The following is a 21,657-nucleotide window of genomic DNA, read 5'->3' on the forward strand; positions in this document are numbered from 1 at the left end:
ACCTTTGGACTTGGTAAAGAAAATACACTGGCCAAAGCTTGGCTCCCCCATTTTCAACCAACCTCCATTACTCAGACCCTTATGGTAAAAACACCAAACACAGAAGAAAGCTGGAAGTCCAGTAATATAAAAAGGTCATAGTAATTTACCTTATTGCAAAGATGACAATTTAATAGTTTTACTGGCATCATATATATGACATCTACTCACTAGCAGCATGTCATACTGGATGGAGAGCAGCAATGTTGATTCTGTTTCTGCTTGTTCATCACTAGCCAGCTGAAGCGGCACATTCACTTAAATAGTAATCACAAAGAGGGAGAAGGACTGCAGGGCCCTATACATCAAAAGAGGACATGTATGAGGTCCAGAGAGATGGACCCATCACGTGCTGGGAGAAAAATGGAAGATGGGTGGAGCACATGGGTATGTGAGTCAGCAGTATGTTTTATAAGTCTGCATTTAAGGGGAGCAGTTTGATCAAATGCAACAGAAGTGGATGTATCACTATCAAATATCCCCCTGGGAGAGCTGATTGGATGGATGGATTACAGAACAGGAGGAAGGGGGTTAGGGCAATAGATTTAGAGAACACATGTATAATCAGTTGAAGATTTACAGCAGAGAGGGTTAGATTTACCCAAAAAGCTGAGCAAACAGGCGCTAAAATTAGCTCTGAACGAAGAACTCTTAACTCCTGGTGGACTGCTAGGCAACAAGGCTTCTGGGGCTCACATTCTTCAACTACTTTATAAAAATAAAAAATAAAAAAGAGCCACGCAGAAAAATGGACCTTGATACTTACTTTGTTTGCTTTTGCAAGTATCACATTTATTTTTGCACTTGTAACTCGTGTCTTGCCATATATTTTCTCTGATTCAGATAGAGCTGGGCAATATATCGATATAAGACTAGATATCGTCTTAGATTTTGGATATCGTAACATCGTGATATGGCATAAGTGGCAGTCTTTTCCTGGATTTAAAGGCTGCATTACAGTAAAGTGATGTCATTTTCTGAATTTACCAGGCTGTTGTAACTGTTCTATTATTTGCCTTTACCCACTTAGTTATTATATCCACATTACTGATGATTATTTATCAAAAATCTCATTGTGTAAATATTTTTGTTAAAGCACCAATAGTTAACACTACAATATCGTTGTGGTATTGATATCGAGGTATTTGGTCAAAAATATCGTGATATTTGATTTTGTCCATATCGCCCAGCCCTACATTTGGATGAAATATGTGATCAATAAATACTATATATCATTATTCAATTTAGATTACTATGTCCTTGGTGTTTTGGGCTTGGACTAACTTTAAGACCAAGCTGTTCTTCTCATGTCGACGTCTTGCCTACCTTCCTCTTCTTGAAGGCTTGGCGTGCCAGGTAGCCCCTGCAGGCAGCTTGGAACAGGGTGAGATTACGCTTGGTCTGCTCATCCCTCTGTTCCTCTAGCTTCGCCAAGGTGCCGGCTCTGAAGAACAACTAGAACAAAACACAAACACACACACATACAATCAAATTAATGTATTAGCAAACAATGCTCTCATTACTGAGATATTATATGATGCTTATTTTAGCCAGGAGGAAATTGGATTTGGAGGCCCTGCTTTAGAGCAAAATAGAAACAGAACTGAGTTAAAAAGTAAATAAGTGCACTGAAGCAGTAAATCAATAAGAGGCCGTGTAATCCCTGGACAAGTGAGTCTTATCTAAGTGAGGAAGCTGTGATGAAGTTATTATCTCAGACAATCAGCCTTGTCTGTTTCTAATCTAGGCTAAAGGTAAAACACAGGTAAACAGCCAATATAAAGCAGGTCACGTCACGGCCTGTCTAAACCTCAGAGGGATTAGGCAATGTGAATGCAATCCAGATATGATGGCAGCAAGCTATTAAAATGGATGGATGATGGACTGTCTCCACCGAAGGGCTCTCTATACAAGTCCCAATGCTTTATAAATGACCAAATCCATATGTGATTTGTTAACCAAGCAGAAGCTGGAAATGAACAAGAAGCTTCAGTAGGGGAATATGCAAACCGGCAGGGAGAACGAGTGCGGCATTCAATGACATCAGAAAATATTACTTTTAAAATTGCTGAGTGGTTTGAGCAGAAGCTATTTGTCATCATCAGATGCATGTACTGTAGTACTTTCTAAAATGTATGCAGCTATGCTGTTTTTAGACACGTGGCTATCTCTAATGGCTCATGTTATCCTGTCAAGAGCCATAATTCCACTGCTGGTATGAGGCTGGTGTAATTGGCATGCAAGTGAGGCAGGTTGCTAGGATGCCACTGGAATATGCTGTGTGAATGGCCAACTGTGCTTGTCTACTTCTCAGCCCATTTCACACTTCAAAGTGTTGCGCCATGTGAAGCTGCCTCCAAACCATTCTTGTGTCATGTGTTTTAAAACGGGGCCTGTACAGCGCACGTATCTGGGAGCACAAGTTCCACTGTTTTCTACGTTATTGTTTCCTTTGATTTCCTTCTTGGCTGATGGCCACTTTCCAGCTGATAGGATTAGACCTCAGTGTGCCAGGCAGTGTTTACTGTGATTACTTTACAACGATGATGGGGAAAAACAAAGAGGGCTATCAGTTGCGAGAATTTGCTCTAATGACCTGAAAAGAAAGAAAGAATTGCGATCACACAGTCGGGCAGGGTAGATAAATGCCTCTCGGGTAGCCACTGGCTAAAGGGGCAAGGCTTGGCAACTCTCCAGAAAACAGGATGACAAACAAACCTCAAAGAGGGAACAGGTGTAATGAAAGACACACTCCCCCAGACAGCAAGTGTCTTTTTAAGTCATAAATACAAGGATAAAAGAGCTGTGCAGCTCTGTGCTTCGAGCTTTAAGAGGAGTAAAACCTTGATTCACAGAAAAGGTTTATTCAATAATTTAAAACCATTTGTTTGATATGTGGTGGCATTACTTACCCTACTGAGACCCATGTGGAAGCTGCTCTTTTCCAAATCCAAGGACTCCAGTAGCTCCTCCACAGCCTGTGTAACACACATGTACACAAACATACACACACACTTAGTCTTTCTGCTGGATCCAGTGGGAACTTCTACTGACACCGCGGACACACTTCCGTAGTCCGCAGTTCCCCTAAGTTAACATGCTGAACTAATGGTACAGTGCAGTTTCCCCCCTCTTCTCTCACATCCATTTCCGGCTGGATTTCGTTTTGAAAGTAAGTCAGTAGGCTTGGGGAAATGTTGGCTCCTCAGACCCTCCCAACCACACACCAATTACAACTTTCCCCCCCATAATCCACTTGCTCCTGGCATATTCCTCATGACCCCCTGGTAGTCTTTGAACACATAAAGCCGATGCAGAGGTACAATATCAGCCAGTCTGGAGCCTCTCCCTGTTGATCTACCAGCCTGTATGCTGTAGGTGCATTGTTGTCTCAGCCTCCTCTTTCTTCTTGTGCCTCCAGCCTGAAAGACCACATCTAGATTACCCCAGGAGAGGTTTGCCACGAGCACTGAGGGGCTTTTGTTTGCCAGTGTTTCCACAGAAACTCAGCCACAAAACACAGACACAGGGGAAAAAGAGCTTTTCTCTCCCTTAACCCCATTATTTTACTCTCTCACCCTCATTTCTCTCTAGAAACAAACTTTTGTAATTTTTTTTTCTCTTGCTGTACTTTAATCTGGGCTTCTCTAGCAGAGGACCAATGCACAGCAAGACCTCATTGATAGTTAACTTCTACGATTAAAACTCGCACCAAGCATCTTCTAAAGTTTTTTTTTTTACAATCATTATTCATACATTTAAAACAAAAGCACCAGTACTGTCAAAACAACTGGGGAAATCTTGGCAGCTAGTTCCCAATGCTTACAGTAGTTCACAAGTACATCTACTTGAATGGTATTTTGTAGCACTGAACACAGTGAAGCACTTTCTAAGACACATTACCGCTCTCCCTCTTTAACAGGCATGATTCTGATAAGGTTAAGTTGATTATATCATTGCAATGGCTCTGATAAATGAGGGTTTATTTCTCTGTCAGTTGACTGCTGACAAATCAGGGGCAGATCTAATGAAGCTGCCTCTTCACAACATTAATCTTCACTGTGTTTGGCCACTGCCGGAGCTGTACATTTTCCTCTCTCTCGTTGATGGACTTACTCTCTTCTCGTCCTTCACAATGTAATTCCTCCCATGCTTTTTGGTGAGGTGCGGTGCCAGCACATCAAAGCGCCTTCGAAACTCAGAGAACACCATGTGATCGGGGTAACCTGTAAAGGTCAGAACCGAATAACAACATTAGGTTCTGGAAATGTTTGTAGAGTGATATTTTGGGAGGGACCCTATGAAAACAAGGAGTAGTTGGTATTTGTATGCCTGTCCTTAGTATGTGAGTTAGGCAGCTTCCTCACCTTGCCTGTAGATCCGCAGAGCATCCAGCAGCTTGGAGCCGCGCAGCTGAGCACGGAGCAAGGCAACATCTAGCTGCATTAAGCCGGGATCTCCAGTCTCCCCTTGAGCCTCACATTCCCCTCCTTTGAACAAGGATCCACTCAGAGCCTTGAGGGCATCTGCTTTGGGCAATAAGCAGTGAACAAAATGAATCCTGGACCTCCGCACCATGTCGAGGAGAGCATCCTGGAAAATATAGAGCAGGGTTAGGGACTCTGGTACGCCAGAGCAATATTTTCCACAGATGTATCTAAAGACGTATCTAAAACAACCAAATGCTATTAGTTTCATCCTCTCCTCTCACCACTTGAAGCTTTATCTGGATACACAAAGACTTCTTCTTGACAGCAGCCACCCCTGTGGTGAAAGTCTTCCTCATGCTAGTGGCCCGTCGCAACGACAGCTGGGAAACACCTTCAAGGCCCGCAATGGAACCGGAGAGAACAGTGGCTCCAGCCGCTCGGCCCGTGAACAACGAGCTGATGATCTTCCTGCAAGAGTTACATTACTTCAGCCTAACGTTTTGTAAAGAATTCACTAAAGTAATACTTCATGTGAAAACCCTCTGCTCCTGCATGTGTGAAGCTTACTTCTGGGAGTCCTGCAGCAGGCTTGGAGCATTGGTAGATGCAGGATTGTGCTTGGCGTAGTTCAGCCACCCGCAGGCATCGTACTCCACCCAGTCAGTCCCGTGGCTGTGGCCCAGCAGGAAATGACGATCCTTTTCACTCTTCAGGAGGAAAGTGTGACCTGTTGTAAATGCAGGAGGTAGTGTGAGATTCCCTGGCTCACGCAGAGAGACAAATGACAAAAATGAGCAGTTTCCTTCAGAAGTTTAGGAAAATGGTTAGACAGTCTGCATGAAGGGTTTTTCAAAGATTCACCTTGTCTTCATTACTCTGGTACGCACAGGCTGTCACAAACCTACATAAACTTTACTGATACAGTAATAATAAAAGTCAATCTGTTCCCAACCTAGTTGTTCATGCGGCAGACTATCAAAGAGATATGGATGATAAAAAGAGAAAAGCTCAAATCTGGCCTATATGAAGAGTAAGAATATGAAGCTTTTAGCTGTTATTTTTGAAGGATGAAACAACACTTTCACAGAGGAGTATTCACTGACTATAGTCTCAAAAATTGTTAAACAATATATGGGGAAATTCCTTTATCTAAAATTAAACCTGTAGTAAGGAGATGGCAAATATTGTCAAAGAGAGTAAATAATTATTCTACTCTCACAAATGATCATAAATTACACATAATGTTTCATGTCACAAAGATGAAAGCTCACACATCACACCAGCGTTTTTTGTTTTAAATATACAGTACAGTTAGTTAGTTAGTTAGTTAGTTAGTTATGTTTTATTTCTGTGTCATGCCAAACATTTTGGCCCATCCCACATGGGATTACAAGACACCACAAATGTACTTATTTAACAAACATCTTCCTGTCGCATGTACAAATCATTCGGAGAAATACATGAATACAAATATATACATATACACACACATATACACATACACATATGTATATACATGTACAAACACACCACACACAAACAAAAAATTCTCATCTACACATTTAGCTTTTTTCCTCTTCTCCCAAGCTTTATCTAGATAATTGGCTAATTTATATGTTTCATATGAACAGCCATCTCAATCTTTGAGCATCATCCATATTTACCAAATCAATCTCTGCTTTTATCCTACAAAACAAAAAATCATGCTGTTCACAATAAAAAGGACAATAGAAAACATAATGGAACTCATTTTCTATATCATTCAAACAACACAAAGGACAGATCCGTTTTTCCTCTTCTACATTAACATATCGTCCTGTTTCAATAGTCAAAGGCAAAACACCAGATCTCACTTGAGCACATAAAGATCTTTGCACACATGAATCAGTAATTCTTCATATAAGAATTTTCAATCCAGTTCTTTAAAGGCCGTTAAGTAGAACGTTTGCCTTGCGTTGTATTAACAAACTCTGAGTTTGTGTGTGTGTGTGTGTGTGTGTGTGTGTGTGTGTGTGTGTGTGTGTGTGTGTGCGTGCGTGCGCGTTTGTCCTCTCCTTGCCTTTACTCTCGCCCTCAGCAGGTCCGTAGTAGCTAAAGAGACGTCCCAACAGGGTTTCCTCTGACCCCCCAGGCTGCAGCGCCTCCTCCTCCATCAGCCACAGCAGGCCCCGTGCCTCATCTGTTCGCACTGTCCGTACCTGTGAAATAAACACGTATATGTACACGCACATGCACACAGGTCACAGCTCCTTAGTGCAATCCTACTGTGGACACAAGATGTTATGTTTTACGTTTAATCCTTCAGGAACAATAGTACATGCGTAAAGAAGGCTGTCTAACCAAAATTTACCGAAGGCCGCCACCATCGCTGTACCTTTACCTCACATTCCATTTCAACTATTTGACTCAAAAAATATTATGTTTTACCCACAGTCCCCCACACATGAGTAACAAACTACCTCAAGGACATGTAGCTTGGTTTAGCGTTTAATGGGAACACATTAATGAATCAGCAGAAATTTCATCCTTTGTTTATCAACCTCCTGGGTATATAAAAACTACAAAATATTGCGACTTTTGAAAGATTCTGAAAATAAACTGTCCTTCAAATGCTGAGTGCTGGCCTCTATTGTCAGTGTTTCATAAAATAGTATGCTCTACTAAATGTCAGTAAAAGTAGTGTGCTGCACTGTATGTTTTCCCAGCATGAGCCGGTTGTGACAGGCCTCATGGTACCACTAGCATCAGAAATGAAAGTTTTCAAAAGCATTTGTGGTTTCTGCACCCTCCGGCAGTCGCTGTGATAATGGCATCATTAAATTAGCCTTTCCTTATAATCCAAATGGAAAGAAAAAAGAGCTCATGAATACGGAGAGTGGTGGGGGAAAAGGGATTAAAAAGTAAAACAATTAGTGTTACAATTATTGTGACACGGAGAAGAAAATGAAACTCACTCCAGTATTGATGATCATGGAATAAGTGCATGGAATGGGAAAGGTTTTGTATGATACTAAACAAGTAAATGTGACTTTATAGAACATTACAGCTTTACTTTCAAATACATAAAAAAAATAAAAAGCACACTTTGATTTTTTTTTTACTTTTACTGGAGAACTTAGTTTAAATGATGCACTTTTTGTGCAAAGACATTTAAAGACACTATTGTTTTGTCGATGCCACTGAGATAGCCAGCTTGGTTGGCATGGCTGATGCCTGAATCCATCATGGGAGCTTGGGAACCAAACTCACGAAACCAAAAACGGTTTTTAGCAGCTATCGGGAAGCTGCACTGGAGACATCCTTATCAGCAGTGCACACAACGCTGACTTCAAATACAACACAGAGCATCAGTTTGGGGGAGACATATGACAACTATGAGGCTTGCAATGAATTGAGCATTAAGGCTGTTAACAGATAACAGACATCTGAGCTACAACAGGAGAAATAAACGTGAGTGAAAAAAATCTAGGATCAACATGTCTTTTCATTCTAAGCAGCAGATCTTTAGAGTTGACTTAAGAAATGAGTTTGAAGAATCAGTGTTTTTTTCCCCCCTTTTGTTTTTAGTGTGATGTACTACAGTTCAATGCTTCTGATGACATTCCCATTAGAGTGTGCACCCTTTAAAAAGTAAAACACTCAAATCAAACACATTGGAAATACACCAAAGTGATCTATGACTCTCTAAACTCTGCCATTTCTGTTTCCATGGTGCAGATCACAGGCTGCAGAGGCCAAACATTGATTTTCTTTCTTGAAGTCAATTCTATAACCTTTCTTTTCCTGCTCCTGCCCTCTCTTTTGAGCCTCTGCCAAATACCTTTCAATATTTAAAAACTCGCACAAAACTTCTGATGCTAAAAGATAATAGTTCTAGTTGAATAAAGAAAAGGGTGGCCAGAGATTACATGTGAAAATAGATCATGAAAGGGATGCAAGTCTTTTAGGTGTTCTGAGAAGCATTCCGAGGCAACGCCAGATTTACGCATTCAAATTTGAGCCAGAAATGAAGACAACAGACACATGAAAACATTGAACTTACCAGCGCTTGGCTTGAGGCTTGGTCTACCACTGCTACAGACAGAGACGTGCTGGGCTCTGTGTCATCAAAAGCAAGCTCTATGTTCTCCTGAAGGAAGACAGGCAGATTGACATGACTTGTGATAATACTAAATAAAAGAAACATGAGATATACATAGAGTTTTTTTTTTGGAAAGTTAAAATAAAAGACAATGAAAAAATAATTTTGCTTAGTTAGTAGCCATGTTTTGGTCACTTTGGAGCCCTAGGTTAAGATCTTTTTAGGGACATATGTGTAATCAAGAGGGGCCTGATATTCATTAAGTGGTAATATGGCAACAGTAAATACAGGTAATCCACCAGTAGTCCCTGGTAGAGCTTCAACAATTAAGAATTGAATCAATAAGTCGATCAACAGAAAATGAATCAATTATTTTGATAATTGATTATTGTTTCAGTCAATTCTCTAGCAAAATGCCAAACATTTGCAGCTGTCATCTATACTATATGATAGTACACTTTACAATATTTGGGCTTTGGAGCATTGGTCTGACAAAAGACATTTGAACGCCTCACCTTGGACCTGGCCATTTTTCACTATTTTCTGACATTTTATAGACAAAACAATTAAACAAAAACCTAATGTCAGATTAATTGGTAATAAACTAGAATTACTGCCTTGCAGTTGTATGCCTCTGTCAACCAGTCAATTTGCAGTTTACATCCATGTCTGTCCAGACTCATATAACATAAGTAGTGAAGACTTTGAAAGGATTTAATGAACAATATTAAGCTTATTATTTGGCGAAACATGGATGCTTCACACAAATCTTCAAACTGACAGCACAGAATATCTATACAATCACCACAGTTTCAAGATTAGAGTCATCCATTCAGTATTGGACCAAAAATCTCCCCTTCTGTTCCTGAGTTATGGTGTTGAATAAAAAAAGCATTTTTGCATAAAATGATGATGTCACAGGGAAGTTGACCTTTGACCTTTTGGGTATAAAATGTCATCACTTCATACTTTTATCCTATTAGACATTTGTGTGTGTGGCTGTCGCCCGAGGGGAGGAATAAGAATAATGGTTAGCCCCAGGTACTGGAAGTTCTCCAGATGAGACAATAGAGACCAGTACTGGTCCCACAACTACTGTATGTACACAGGTGCCAGTCATCCAAGTAATTTAAAATCCTGAGTCCCCTTCATCATGAAGGGGTGGCTGTGCCGATGCACCTAGTGAAGGTACAGGCAGCCAAAATAACCTTCAAGATTTTTATGGATATTGAAATGAAAAAAAACAATGGCATATTAGATGTAAGAAAACTAAAAGCCACAACAAATCTATTACCATAAAGAGAATGATTGACATTTACTTGTTGTTCTTATAGGTAAATGGAAACCCGAAAAGATTTCATTACTGTTGCAGATAATGACATTTCTGGGATAAAAGTGGAAATAAATACAGTAAATTACCTTCACCAGAGCAAAACAGGCATAACGCAGCTCACAGTGACAAAGGCTGGACTAGGAATGTGGGGAAATGTTGGCAGTGCTAAAAGTGTGGCCGTGACAGATGCCAGTGTTCCAGTTGACAGTGTATGTGAAGTAGCCTAAATAACTTTTTGTTCGCTGCTGTGGAGAGTCAATGTGCAGAGAATATACAAAAACTATCCACATAGTTGCAGCGCTCAACCGCATTTAATTCGAAAATATAAAGCATGTGCTTGTTGTGGTTTTCGCAGTTTAACCTGCCTGTCAACGCCATTGTTGATACTGTGTGCTGTTTTAAATGAGTTTGACCCAGTTTTCAATGACAGTTTCACAGCTTTTTATATTTCCAAGATGCACTGACAAGAGAGAATTACACTACACAGATTTATGCAAATACTTCATTTCGCTCCAATTCCCTTTCTCCCAGGCAGAGGATATGCGTGGGAATGAGGGTGGGAAATCCCAGGATCCTTGTTCACAGTATTTATAGTAATAATGATCAGGATTTCTGTTTTACTTTAGTGTGCTATCAGCCGAGTTTTGAATAAGAAGGATATTTCTGAGATTAGAGTTGGGACAGCAGTAATGGATAGATATATTTATGTTAGTGTAACTCTTATATTTATCCTTAAATATCTTAATTTCTTAGGGATGACTGTACCCAGTTATCGTGGTCCAGCACTGCTAGACAGAACTCAGAGGAGGACAGGAAAAGAATAGTTTCTTCATCAGAGAGCAACACCACTGCTGTGCAGCTGGGCGTGTTTCCCGAAGGCAGTTGTGAGTGACTTTACTTTGATCTCGACAGAGGAGCTGAAGACTGGCATCGCTAATGAGAAGGTCTAACACATGAACTACTTTGGCCTGTCACAGCTTGTGACAGGTGGGAGGAATAGTGTATTGTGTGTGTACAGATACACTATTGGAGTTGATATATCTGAGAGAAAGCAGCAGACAGGGAGAGAGAGAAAGATGTAGGAGGAAGAAAGAGACAATGAGAATGAGACATTGTGTATGCACGGTGCATAATACTTCACATGTCCTTACCTCTTTGTACCTCTCCAACTCCTGAACAAAGGTCCGCTGATAGAAGAGGGAATGCAAACGTTCTTGAGTGTAGTTGTGGCATAGGTCCTCAAAGGTTGCGCTGCCCTCGCGCTTAGCCAGCCTGGGGTTTTGAAAGCCTGGTGTGTCCACAATGAGCAGAGAGCACAGGGAGTGCTGGCTGGATTTCAAGGCCCTGAAGCACACAGGGCAAACACACACACACACTGAGACCACGTTATTGATTGCATTCACTGCATATAACCCCTAGCTTTAACCTTAGCTCTCTCCAACACATCCCTAACGTTGACCCTCACTTAACATATTCCTAGTTCTATTCTCAAACCTTAACCCAAGCCCTACAATAAAATTGCATATTATACTCCAGAACTACCCTTTACAGTAAAGCCATTAAAATAACTACAGTAATGTAAAATTGTATTTAAGATGTAAAGATTTAAAAATGTATCAAATATGCCATACAGAATTAAAGGTATTTTTCAAATGATGCACAAGGCATCTGCAAGTTTCCATTATATAGCGGTGCAGCCAAAAACATGCCATCTTCAATTTGATATAGCTTCAGAAAAGAAGTGGATCAAAAATACTAACCGGTTTATTAAAGAAATTATGATAGTGAAGAGTTCTGAGTAAAGCCCAGATGCCATGGCCTCTAAACACTCCATGGCCGTAGCCTTGGATCCTGCTATGAGAGGCAGCCAGACACAAAACAAATCAGAAATAGCCAGTTCACAACAACATGCACAACAAAGAACAAGAGAACCTGTTGAATTAGAAGAAAGAATGTCTATGTTTTGAGCTGTAAAAGCTAAGGTCACAACATTTGTTTCTAAAACGATTCACAATAGCATAATATTTGTGCATAGTCTGCCCAATGGCAGGCATAAAGTATTCAAATTGGGTCTGAAATAGTCTCTGTAAAGTAGTGTCATTTAGGACTCAGGTGTTTCCGAATCAGATCAAACAGTGCATACTCATGTCTGTGCCCAGCGGCAACGGCCAGCTGTTAAACCTTACCAATTAATTCCAATATCACAAAATAGTGAGTTTATGGAGCCTGAGGGCAACATTGTCATGTGTGCATACACATCAATGACTGTATGGGCATGTGTGAGGGGAGATACAGGAAAGGTGAAACAGAGGTAAATTCTGTCCATCCCTTCTGTGACAGACTTTTAACTGTACCCTCATGCCCTTCAAAGTGTTTTGCAGTCTTGATGGAAGTCAGAGGACCGACTGTACACATGTGAAAAATCAATGTGAGCAATTATGATTTCAAGGACAATGAATGAAGAGCAAATCCAAAATTACTTGTCCTGACACTGTGTGTGTACTTATCTGTCAATAGCCATTGTAAAGCTGTGGTATCCATTACTAAGATAAGCTTTACTTCCTCCAGAGTATGCAATTTCCCTCCAGTGATCAGCAGAGGTGTGTGTGTGTGTGTGTGTGTGTGTGTGTGTGTGTGTGTGTGTGTGTGTGTGTGTGTGTGTGTGGAAACAAAGTGAGAGTGACAAAGAAAAAAGAGAGGAGGGGGGGCTGTGAGGAATGAAGAGGAACGAGTCTGTTGGTAAATGTGGTCGGTGGAGTACCTGCATCTGCTGTGCCATTTTCGTCCGAAGCCTGGCGAATGGAGCTGGCTCTGGGCAGAGTGCCTTTGGCCTGGTGCTTGAAGATGGAGGAGGAGAGCTCCTCCAGGGTGCAGCCCAGCAGGTAGGCTGCCTTCTGAGCCCACTCATGACGTGCAAATTGTTTCCTGCCAGCTGAGACACGTGCATGAAAACCTCCATTAGCCCTTTTGCCAACCACCCCAGGCACATGGCTAGCCTGGTATCTTTGTGACAAGCCTGCCAGGCTAGGATTATGTCTCTGGTCAAACCGGCACTGACACAGCTGGTGAGAACATGCACTAAAAGCATGCTCAAAATCTGAGTGGCTTGAATACATTTAATTTAACTACAGTTGAAAAATCCACTTGCTTCAACAACTACTCTTTCATGTTCAAAAAAAAAAGTCTTGCACTTTTTATTATCTTGAGAATGAGAGCAAAACTTATCATTAGGGGACATAATTCATTTATTTACATAAAGATCTCTGTTGGGAAACACGAGTTTCTCTTTAATCTCGCGGCTGAGTGATGGAAACATGCAGATATGAGTGCAAACTTCAGTTTTAATCCACCATGAAGAGCTATCTTCTAAGACTTGAGCGAGAAACTGGGGGATTTCACACAGAGGGCAGTGGGCTCTATCTGTTTCATCAGCGCTGCAGAGGCCCTGCATACTTTTCATGATGATAAGCAGGATGGTTGTAAAGACAAGAAGAGACATTTAAATATTTGCTTTGATAGACATTCGCCACCACAATTATATACATTCTGGTAAAACATCAAAAAGAGGAAATTGGGTTTGCCTACATATCTGGATCTTGCTCAATCAAACATTAAGGAGTGTATGACTCTAAAAGTAAAAAAAAACTATATATGTATAACATTTGCTTTTAAAAAGCACCCAAACTCACAGTGTGTTAATCCTACACTCTTACATATAAGTGTTGACAGTACAGTATACAGAGAAAATTTCATTTCAGGTGGTCCCTTTAATTACAGTAGTTTTGGTGGATTAGAGACCAGTGCTGCCCTCTAGTGTTAGACAATAAAGCTGCAAAGCCAATGAACATTTTATATTGTGTGTGATAGTCAAACACAAACTAAGTCCTGGCAGCAAAAACCTTTTTTAATGGTCAAGAGTATTTTTTATGAATAAAATCATTATTCTCTTAGACAGGGAATAGAAATCTAATTGACGCCAATGTGTCGAATCTTGGTCCTAACTTTTATCCCATCATGCAATGTTCCTCATGCGAACTACTGTGTGTTTAACAGGAAGACAGCAGTCCTAAGTCCATAAATCACCCAGTAATTTGCCGATCAGAAGTTGTTAGGGTCTGTATTATGGGACGATAATAATTGCTGAACATTTGATAACTCTTCCTGGATGGTGTTATACTGCCATCAAAAAGATTGGCAGCAAGCTGGAGGGGATCACTAACAATCATTTGGCAAGCAATTCTACATAAGTGACTGGCAATTACAGTGCTGGCAGAGAGTGAAGAGCGAACAAACATGTCAAAAGTACAGAGTCACTGCTACTATACATTCCTTGTGATTTGTAAGTTATATATTATTCTGATATACTGTGTTTGTGAACTGCTTCCAAAACATAGAAAGTCATCATGTTAATTGATTTGGATTGCAATTACATTTGCTTTGCAAAACACAGTATAATGTCATCCTTTCAAACATCTACTGTAACTTTAACTGTACTTCAGAACAAAATATTCTAAGCTTACCAGTGACAAAAATGTATTTTCAAATGGCAGGTATTTAATTTTAAAATGAAAGTCAAAAGCTGTGGGAGGCAGGTCTATTACTTTAGAGAAACAATAAAAACGTTCTTACATTAGGTTTCATCATACAAATAGCTTCAGACAGGAACACATCCTCATGCTTAAGAGGACTGCTGTTCCCATTCGTCCTCCGATGCTTTCTCATGATAGGATTACATGTTTGTCAAGACTGAAGGCCAAAATCAGATTGATGTTTTTCTGTCCTTGAGTGTTTCAGTGATTTCTGACAAACTGCTGTAGCGCAAACAGCGCTTTGATTATTTAATATGATCATTCTGTAAGGATTAAATAAGGTCAACCTGACAGAGGTTAAAGAGAAAAAAAGTAAAATGCATCACTTTACCTGCTGTATTTGAGCATTATAACAGCAGCCCAGACCGTAAAGGCCAGAGCAAGCAGGATCATTTTTAATAATAATTTCAGTGAGTTTTCATTTGGAAGTGCTATTAGTTTAAATAAGAATATGTTCTGTACTGACCAGGAAAATATTATGAATACCTAAACAGTCCCCCAAAGTTTTCCAGCCTAACTTTTTATTATTGAGCCGTAGATCAGTGTAGTAGAGCAACAACACCTGTGCAATGTGAAACATCAGCAAATGCATAATTCAGTTATCTGGATTACAGCTGTCTTGCATCACACTGAAGGTGTTACCTAAAGTGAGATAATGCAGGCTTGACATGTTTTAGATTACATAAAGTGTTATTAAAAGGATGTTGGCTAGGGTCATTTTGGGCCATTTTAGCTTGTTCATTGTGTACTGTCATGTGAATAAATCAAGGATAAAGTTACTGGTATGTGTTATATTATGATTAACATTATCCATACGAATAAGTGATGCAGCTATAGAATGGAAAACCACTTGGTTCGATCTTACCCTTAGTAGCTCCTGCAGACCCAAGATGGTAGATGGCTGCGAGGACAAGCCAGAAGGCCCTCTGCTCATCACCACTGATCCCCAGAACCTTCATGGCTGCTTGCAGCTTGGAAAACTGCTGGGAGGCCCGCTGTTTATCCTCGGTCTGGCAGAGAGCACACATATATTATAAATACATATATATATATATATATATATATATATATATATATATATATATATATATATATATATATATATATATATAATATTCTTTTAGTACTATCAGCAATAAAAAAAAAATCCTCTATAAAACGTCTTAAAGTAATACTAGGAGGTTGACCAACTTGTCAAATTATGTGTTAAAATAGGATTATCAAAACCAATTATATCTGCAAAGGTTCAGCATAGTTGTTGATACATATCAGTGATTAGTCCACCAGCTGTTGAGACCCATTCTCATTTATAATGTAAAAATGCAATTTGAGTATTATGTGTCATGTTATAGGCCACCTAATTACTATGCTAAGGACTGTAATGTTGCTTCAGTGTCATGGCCACTGACAGATGTTGATAAAAGTCAAAGGTAACTTAATGCTCGTTTAAGTGATGATACTATAGACTCTGAAATAATGAGCAGATCTTGGTATTTTGTTCATTCCTGTAATCCATCATGACACTCTGCTGTGTGACAGGAGGTGAGTAGCATTATGTACATTAAGAGGACCGACCACTTAGTTATAAATTGTTCTCCCAGCCAGATATAGTTGCATTTACATAAAAGTACTTAAACATTCAGCTTAAAACTGGTAGAACCAATCATTTTCCTGGTTGTTCAAAAACAGGCCAACCTCCCATTAACAGGTATTGCTTACCTTATTCTGAGGCATTATTCCAAATGCATTGTTTTCAGCAAAGTGGTTAAGGTGCAGCTCAGTTCTGATAACGAAATGACAACAACACAGAAGTCATTAACATTTCTCATGTCTACTAATGCCTACATAGTAAGTGTTAGGGAAGCAGTAAAATACCATATCAACATATTAATCCATTGCAGAACTTGAGTGGTGCATTGTGCATTAAATTGGCATAATAGTATTAATCCTGACCTCAGAGAGCTTTCTATTCCAGCCATCAGGTAGTAAAAGACATTAAAAGTGGACTCTCCCCCTGGTCTTCTTGTCACCCTCATCTTCTCCAGAAGCATGGTCTGCAAGGCCACAGCAGGACAGCGTATAAGCATGATAAAAAATACAATTTATTATAGGCAGTGCAAGTGAACATGATAACAAAGTCTGCTGGAGTTTGGTGAAAATCTAAAATAGTTTATGACATACTGTCTGAGATCATAGCAGATATGCATGCATAGGAAATCCATAGGTTGAGCACCAGTTATTTAAATAAATTAATATATAAATGTGTTTATTTGTACCTGGATAGAGGCTGAGGTCACCAGGCCTGCCTGGTCAAAGTCCAAGGAAACGATATGGGAGAAGCGACTAGCATTCCCATTCATACAAGTAGAGGCATTACCAAAGGCCTCCAAAACTGTGTAGACCGCCTGCCATTTCTCTGCTACAGACAACAAAGAAAGAATTTTTCTTTTTTTCTTTTTTTTTGGGGGGTCTTAATAATACATCAGCAACAACATGCACTAAATTCAAATTCTTTTTATTTAGACATTTAGAGTTCCTTTCCAACGTACTGGAGAATGATTTGTTGGTGCTGCCAGCAATGGTGACCAGGTATTGGATGATGTGTTGACAGTTGGTGGTCTTGCCACTACCACTCTTGCCCAGCAAGACAATGGACTGATCCTGGCGAGTGGTCAGGAGGTTCCTATAGGCAGCCTGGGCCATGCTGTAAATGTGAGGGGCGGTGTCATCCCTTCTGCAGCCCTTGAACATTTGCATCACCTTGAAAGAAGATAAAGAGAAGGAGAGAATGGACAAAATCCCAGAAAAGAGCTTATACACATCAATTAATATCTTTGTACGTTTATTTCCTTCTGATGACACTCTCACATTCTGCTGCTCCATAAGAGCTGCGTCATTATATGCACAGGCTGCAGCCTACCTTCTCAGAGTACATTGATGGGGCACTAATGGGGTTAACGACCACCATGTTGGGCCCAGCATGAGTGTGCACCAGGTTACCGCCGTACCGCTGCCTCAGGGAGTGCATCACGCTCGACTCATTCAAATACTGCAGAGAGGCCAGGTCCTCCACTCGGTCAAACATCGGAGGGTTTGCCTGGAGTTCAAAGTCAAAGTCAAAGTGGACACGTACTCACACAATGTCATTCATAATTAATGTGGTCCAGAGTTGATTCGATGATTAAATACCTTCTCTACATCGTCTTCGTCCACATCCAATAAAGATCCATCACTCTCCAGGCGGATTTTTACCTTCCCCTCTGGCAGACTGCCTGCCTCCGTCTTCAGGAGAGTTGCTGCATCACCACAAAGCGTGGAGTTAATTTATCATGACATATGATCTCGATCTGAGTGCAAAAGCTTCACCTTATCTTGCATGTCTGATAATGTGGCAGTTGTATCCCTTTTAATAATGTATAAGCTTCATTAAAACTGAACAAGCAACAAGCGTAGTCTAATTACATACAGTCTGAGGTCTAGTCTGTTGCCCTCTTTTAACATTAAAATATCAAAAGCAGTTTCTAAGCTTGAATAACCCGCCACTATAGTCCAACAATCAAATGTCAACCAGAAACAGACACACCAGCATTGACAGGAAAGTGAGTTGAGAATTTGCTTTAAACGTTCCATAGTATGCTCATGTTCATACTTGTATTTTGGGTTTCTACTAGAACACATTTACAAGCTTTAGTGTTCAAAAAACACTCATACTGCCTGTCTGAATATACCTGTATTCAGTCTGAAACGCTCTGTTTAAGCGCCTGTCTCTTTAAGCCCCCCTCCCAAAATAGCCTAGGCTGCTCTGATTGCTGAGCTGTTCCGGGTCTTCCACATCTGCACTCAGTCTCTGCACAGTCACTGCAGCCAGGGAATGACTGTAACAGCATTGTAGCCGGACTTTATACCGATTGGCCTATATAGTATAGCTATGACCACGCAACCATACATCTTGACGGCTCGTTTAAATGCACCGTTTCTAAATACGGGCTCTGTGCATTTCTTTGTGGATCAAACGTTTTGATACTCGCACCTCGACCTGCTTCATGATAAAAAAAGATATCTTTTTACAATATGGGACATTTTAAAATACTAATCTAAAGAAAGACACATGGATACAGATACTTAAATACCAACATTTGTACTAACCCATGGAAAACCCATCCTTGTGGACAAGCCATACTGGTTCTGTGTTATACCAGGCTCTCTCTGCCGTTATCTGCTCCTCAGTCTTTCCCTGTGAGAAACAGGTTAACAATCAAAATGAGAAACACTTGTATAATCAATAATTGAACATCACAAAATAAAGGAGTAAAATGAAAGATTAATGATTAAATCAGATAACTGCATAATGAACCTCCACAAGGATCCTACAAATGACACTGGACTAACATGCAGTTCACATTTAAAGTACGTGAGCCATATAAGGGGAACTGCATTCGTTAGGCAGAGGGCTTCTTTCAGTGTGAAAACCTGTAGGAATTGTTCTTAGTTGATTTGTTTTCATATGTCACCTCAGGCATTTTTGACCATTACACATCAGCCCTCCACGGCAGGACTGCAGTTCCCATAATTCCCCTTTTAAAGCACCATTCAGAGCTCACAGAGTGTGCACTAAACTCATGGAGAGTGCTACAAAAAAAAACATTACAGACAGAGTGTGAGGCAGGGGTGTTTTATCACAATAAAGTACATCACTTCGACAAACAACATGAGTTATGGGGAATTGCGCAGAGAAAACACCTAAATAATGTCAAACACAACAAACACAAACAGCCAAATCAAGTTAAGTGTTTGGAGTGAGTCATGCATCGGATCGGAACAGACATACTCAGACTAGCAATCAAGCTATCATAATAAACAGTGGATAGCTGCACCAAGACTGCATAATCTTTTCTCTGTCTGGTTAAGATGTAAGAACAGCAGGTAGTGACTGCAGAGTGCTCCATGATATTTCAACAGACAGGGCTATGGGGAAGATGAAAGCTGGGCTTTCCTGGTGGTGGGATTACCTCACTAAATAATGAGCCATCATCCCACACCCCTTTACTAGTTCATCACACACGAAAACCACAAAACACACATCACTCTAAAACACAGGGGGATGCAACCAGAACTACAATGAATTGTAGCCATAATCAGACCTTAGCTGCAGCTGAGTGTGCTGCCTGAAGTATGGCCACAGGGTCCTCAACCAGCTTGGACTGGAAAAGGGAAGGAGAAGACGTCAACTGAGTAGTTTGTGTTTTTAGTGATTGAATTCAACAGTTAAACATTACGTTCAATCGCAATTTCCAAGTGCACGATTCAAACAATGCAAAATATGACATGGCGAAGAAAAAAAAAGTATAGTAGGTCACACATTATTATGAGTAAAAAAACATAATACAAAACCCTGCAGCGAGACCAGCAGCAGTTCAGCAACGCCATATTAAGTCAAGCAACGCTAGCAGAATAAGTGAGTCATAAGTAATTCACCATGAAAATAATTACAATATCAATGCATTAATGAGCGGGGATTTCAAAGTGCATTGAAGTATAGTATGTGGGTCTGTGGGGACTTGTGCACAAAATGAATGCTCTGTCATATTATCAGTCACAGTTGACAAGATTAGTTGTACACAGGTAGGTATAAAGTAGTCAGGTATAAATACAGGGCACTGTTCAGCCAGTTGTAAAAAAACATGTTATAGTCAATAATGAACTAAGCTATAGAGAAAGTATGGTCATGCATAATCACAAGGATATAATAATGCAATATGATATACAAATATGCTGTATTACTGCAAACAAATTTAGGGAGTTTTTCGAAGCCACACCAATTTGATAAGAACTTTTTCAGTGCAAGGTATTTCAGAAACTGTTTAGTGTTGTATATGACTATATATAGTATATATATATACTAGACTATATATACTATATATATACTATATATAGTCTAACCTCTGTATCTATATGTGGGTGTAAAGAGCAATACACAGAAGCACGTTGTGTTCATTGTAACCTGAATGCAGCATTGGTTAAATTAAGCTGTTGTTCATCTTGGTGAGACCTCTAAAACCACTGGTTTGTGTCACATTACTACATTCCGGGCCCTCACATGAACCCTGAATGAACCAAAGAGAGCAGCGTGGGGACAAAGATGAGCGAGCAGGCACAGACAAAGTAGGGCGGAGAGGGGTCAGTAGAAGAACAGGCTTAAACTCCAGCACTCAACATGCGAGGGAGTGCGGCAAGCCCACCGTCGAACAGGCAGTACCTGAGAGGGTTTGCGGCCTCCGGCACACTAACCATGCAAACAGCAAAGAGGACGGCAGCAAGTCAGGATCCGATGACCCACAGAGAAGCAAAAATAGAGCCATGATGAGACACAATAAGAGACGACAGGAGAAGGAATATAATTAAGTGCCTTTGCATAGCTCTAAACTTTCATAGAAGAAATAACCAGACACTGCCATATAATCAGGCACTACCAAAATAATCACAATGGGCAAACTACATCGTCATACAGTACACAGGTGCTCCTCTGGACCTAATAACAAAGCAGTTCATTCTGCAGAATGAATGAGAGGAAGGCATTAGGCAAGATAATCACAGAGCACAAGGACTCATACTGTTGTCTTTTCCGAAACAAAAGTGTGTTACAAACCAATCACACAGCATGTCATTTAAGAAAGCATTTATGGGATCCAAAAATGGAGATAATAATCCATTTTATTAAAGTATCTACAGAATGTGATTGTCTCCAGAATATATCATAAACATTCAGGGAACACAGATTCAGATCATATTGTCCAGAAATCCTTTATTTTCTCCTGAACTAACTTTGAAGTAATCTCCATAACTTGTGCGACAGAGAAAATATCCCTTTGGTCTCAAAGTTTCAGATTTCACACCAAGTAGCTAACAACGCAGGGGACCCCTGAAATTGGAGCCCTATTGGCAGACAGCTTGGGACAGCCGTGGACCTGGGTAATTTTTTGACACATTTCAATCTATCTGGGGAAGCAAGCAGTTGACTCAGGCTGGAAATTATTATAATATATTATTATACTGCGTGGCAGGTGCAAACCAAACAAAGTTGCAAAGAGAGGAGTTACATCGTTGCCATCGACGGCGAAGATCCTCCTCACACGCTTGTAATCCTCCTCAGAGGGAATCAGCCCTGGGACCTACAGTTGGATTGCA

At 40.3% G+C, this 21,657-nt stretch overlaps 1 protein-coding gene across 7 annotated transcripts in view; it reads right to left on the bottom strand.

The window, feature by feature from the left end:
* The window catches only part of LOC114566338 (unconventional myosin-XVIIIa), a 62,272-nt gene that overhangs the window by 26,596 nt on the left and 14,019 nt on the right, over positions 1-21,657 (bottom strand). For 3 of the 7 annotated variants that reach the window (XM_028594684.1, XM_028594683.1, XM_028594678.1), the window contains exons 3-21: positions 18,619-18,706; positions 17,662-17,768; positions 17,393-17,569; positions 17,022-17,232; positions 16,749-16,891; positions 16,426-16,526; positions 16,192-16,255; positions 15,338-15,482; positions 12,645-12,815; positions 11,644-11,737; positions 11,035-11,227; positions 8,512-8,598; positions 6,529-6,667; positions 5,037-5,196; positions 4,751-4,937; positions 4,407-4,632; positions 4,156-4,265; positions 2,952-3,017; positions 1,366-1,494 (exon numbers count right to left, since the gene is read on the bottom strand). In XM_028594684.1, coding sequence (XP_028450485.1) covers positions 1,366-1,494; positions 2,952-3,017; positions 4,156-4,265; positions 4,407-4,632; positions 4,751-4,937; positions 5,037-5,196; positions 6,529-6,667; positions 8,512-8,598; positions 11,035-11,227; positions 11,644-11,737; positions 12,645-12,815; positions 15,338-15,482; positions 16,192-16,255; positions 16,426-16,526; positions 16,749-16,891; positions 17,022-17,232; positions 17,393-17,569; positions 17,662-17,768; positions 18,619-18,706 — 2,598 coding nt within the window. Of the gene's footprint in view, positions 1-1,365; positions 1,495-2,951; positions 3,018-4,155; positions 4,266-4,406; positions 4,633-4,750; positions 4,938-5,036; positions 5,197-6,528; positions 6,668-8,511; positions 8,599-11,034; positions 11,228-11,643; positions 11,738-12,644; positions 12,816-15,337; positions 15,483-16,191; positions 16,256-16,425; positions 16,527-16,748; positions 16,892-17,021; positions 17,233-17,392; positions 17,570-17,661; positions 17,769-18,618; positions 18,707-19,613; positions 19,674-20,728; positions 20,756-21,569; positions 21,642-21,657 lie in introns of all 7 variants that reach the window. The other 4 variants (XM_028594685.1, XM_028594680.1, XM_028594681.1 and 1 more) reach the window with 3 other exon arrangements.

The sequence above is a fragment of the Perca flavescens genome, chromosome 13, assembly GCF_004354835.1.
Source record: "Perca flavescens isolate YP-PL-M2 chromosome 13, PFLA_1.0, whole genome shotgun sequence".
NCBI classification, from domain to species: Eukaryota; Metazoa; Chordata; class Actinopteri; order Perciformes; family Percidae; genus Perca; species Perca flavescens.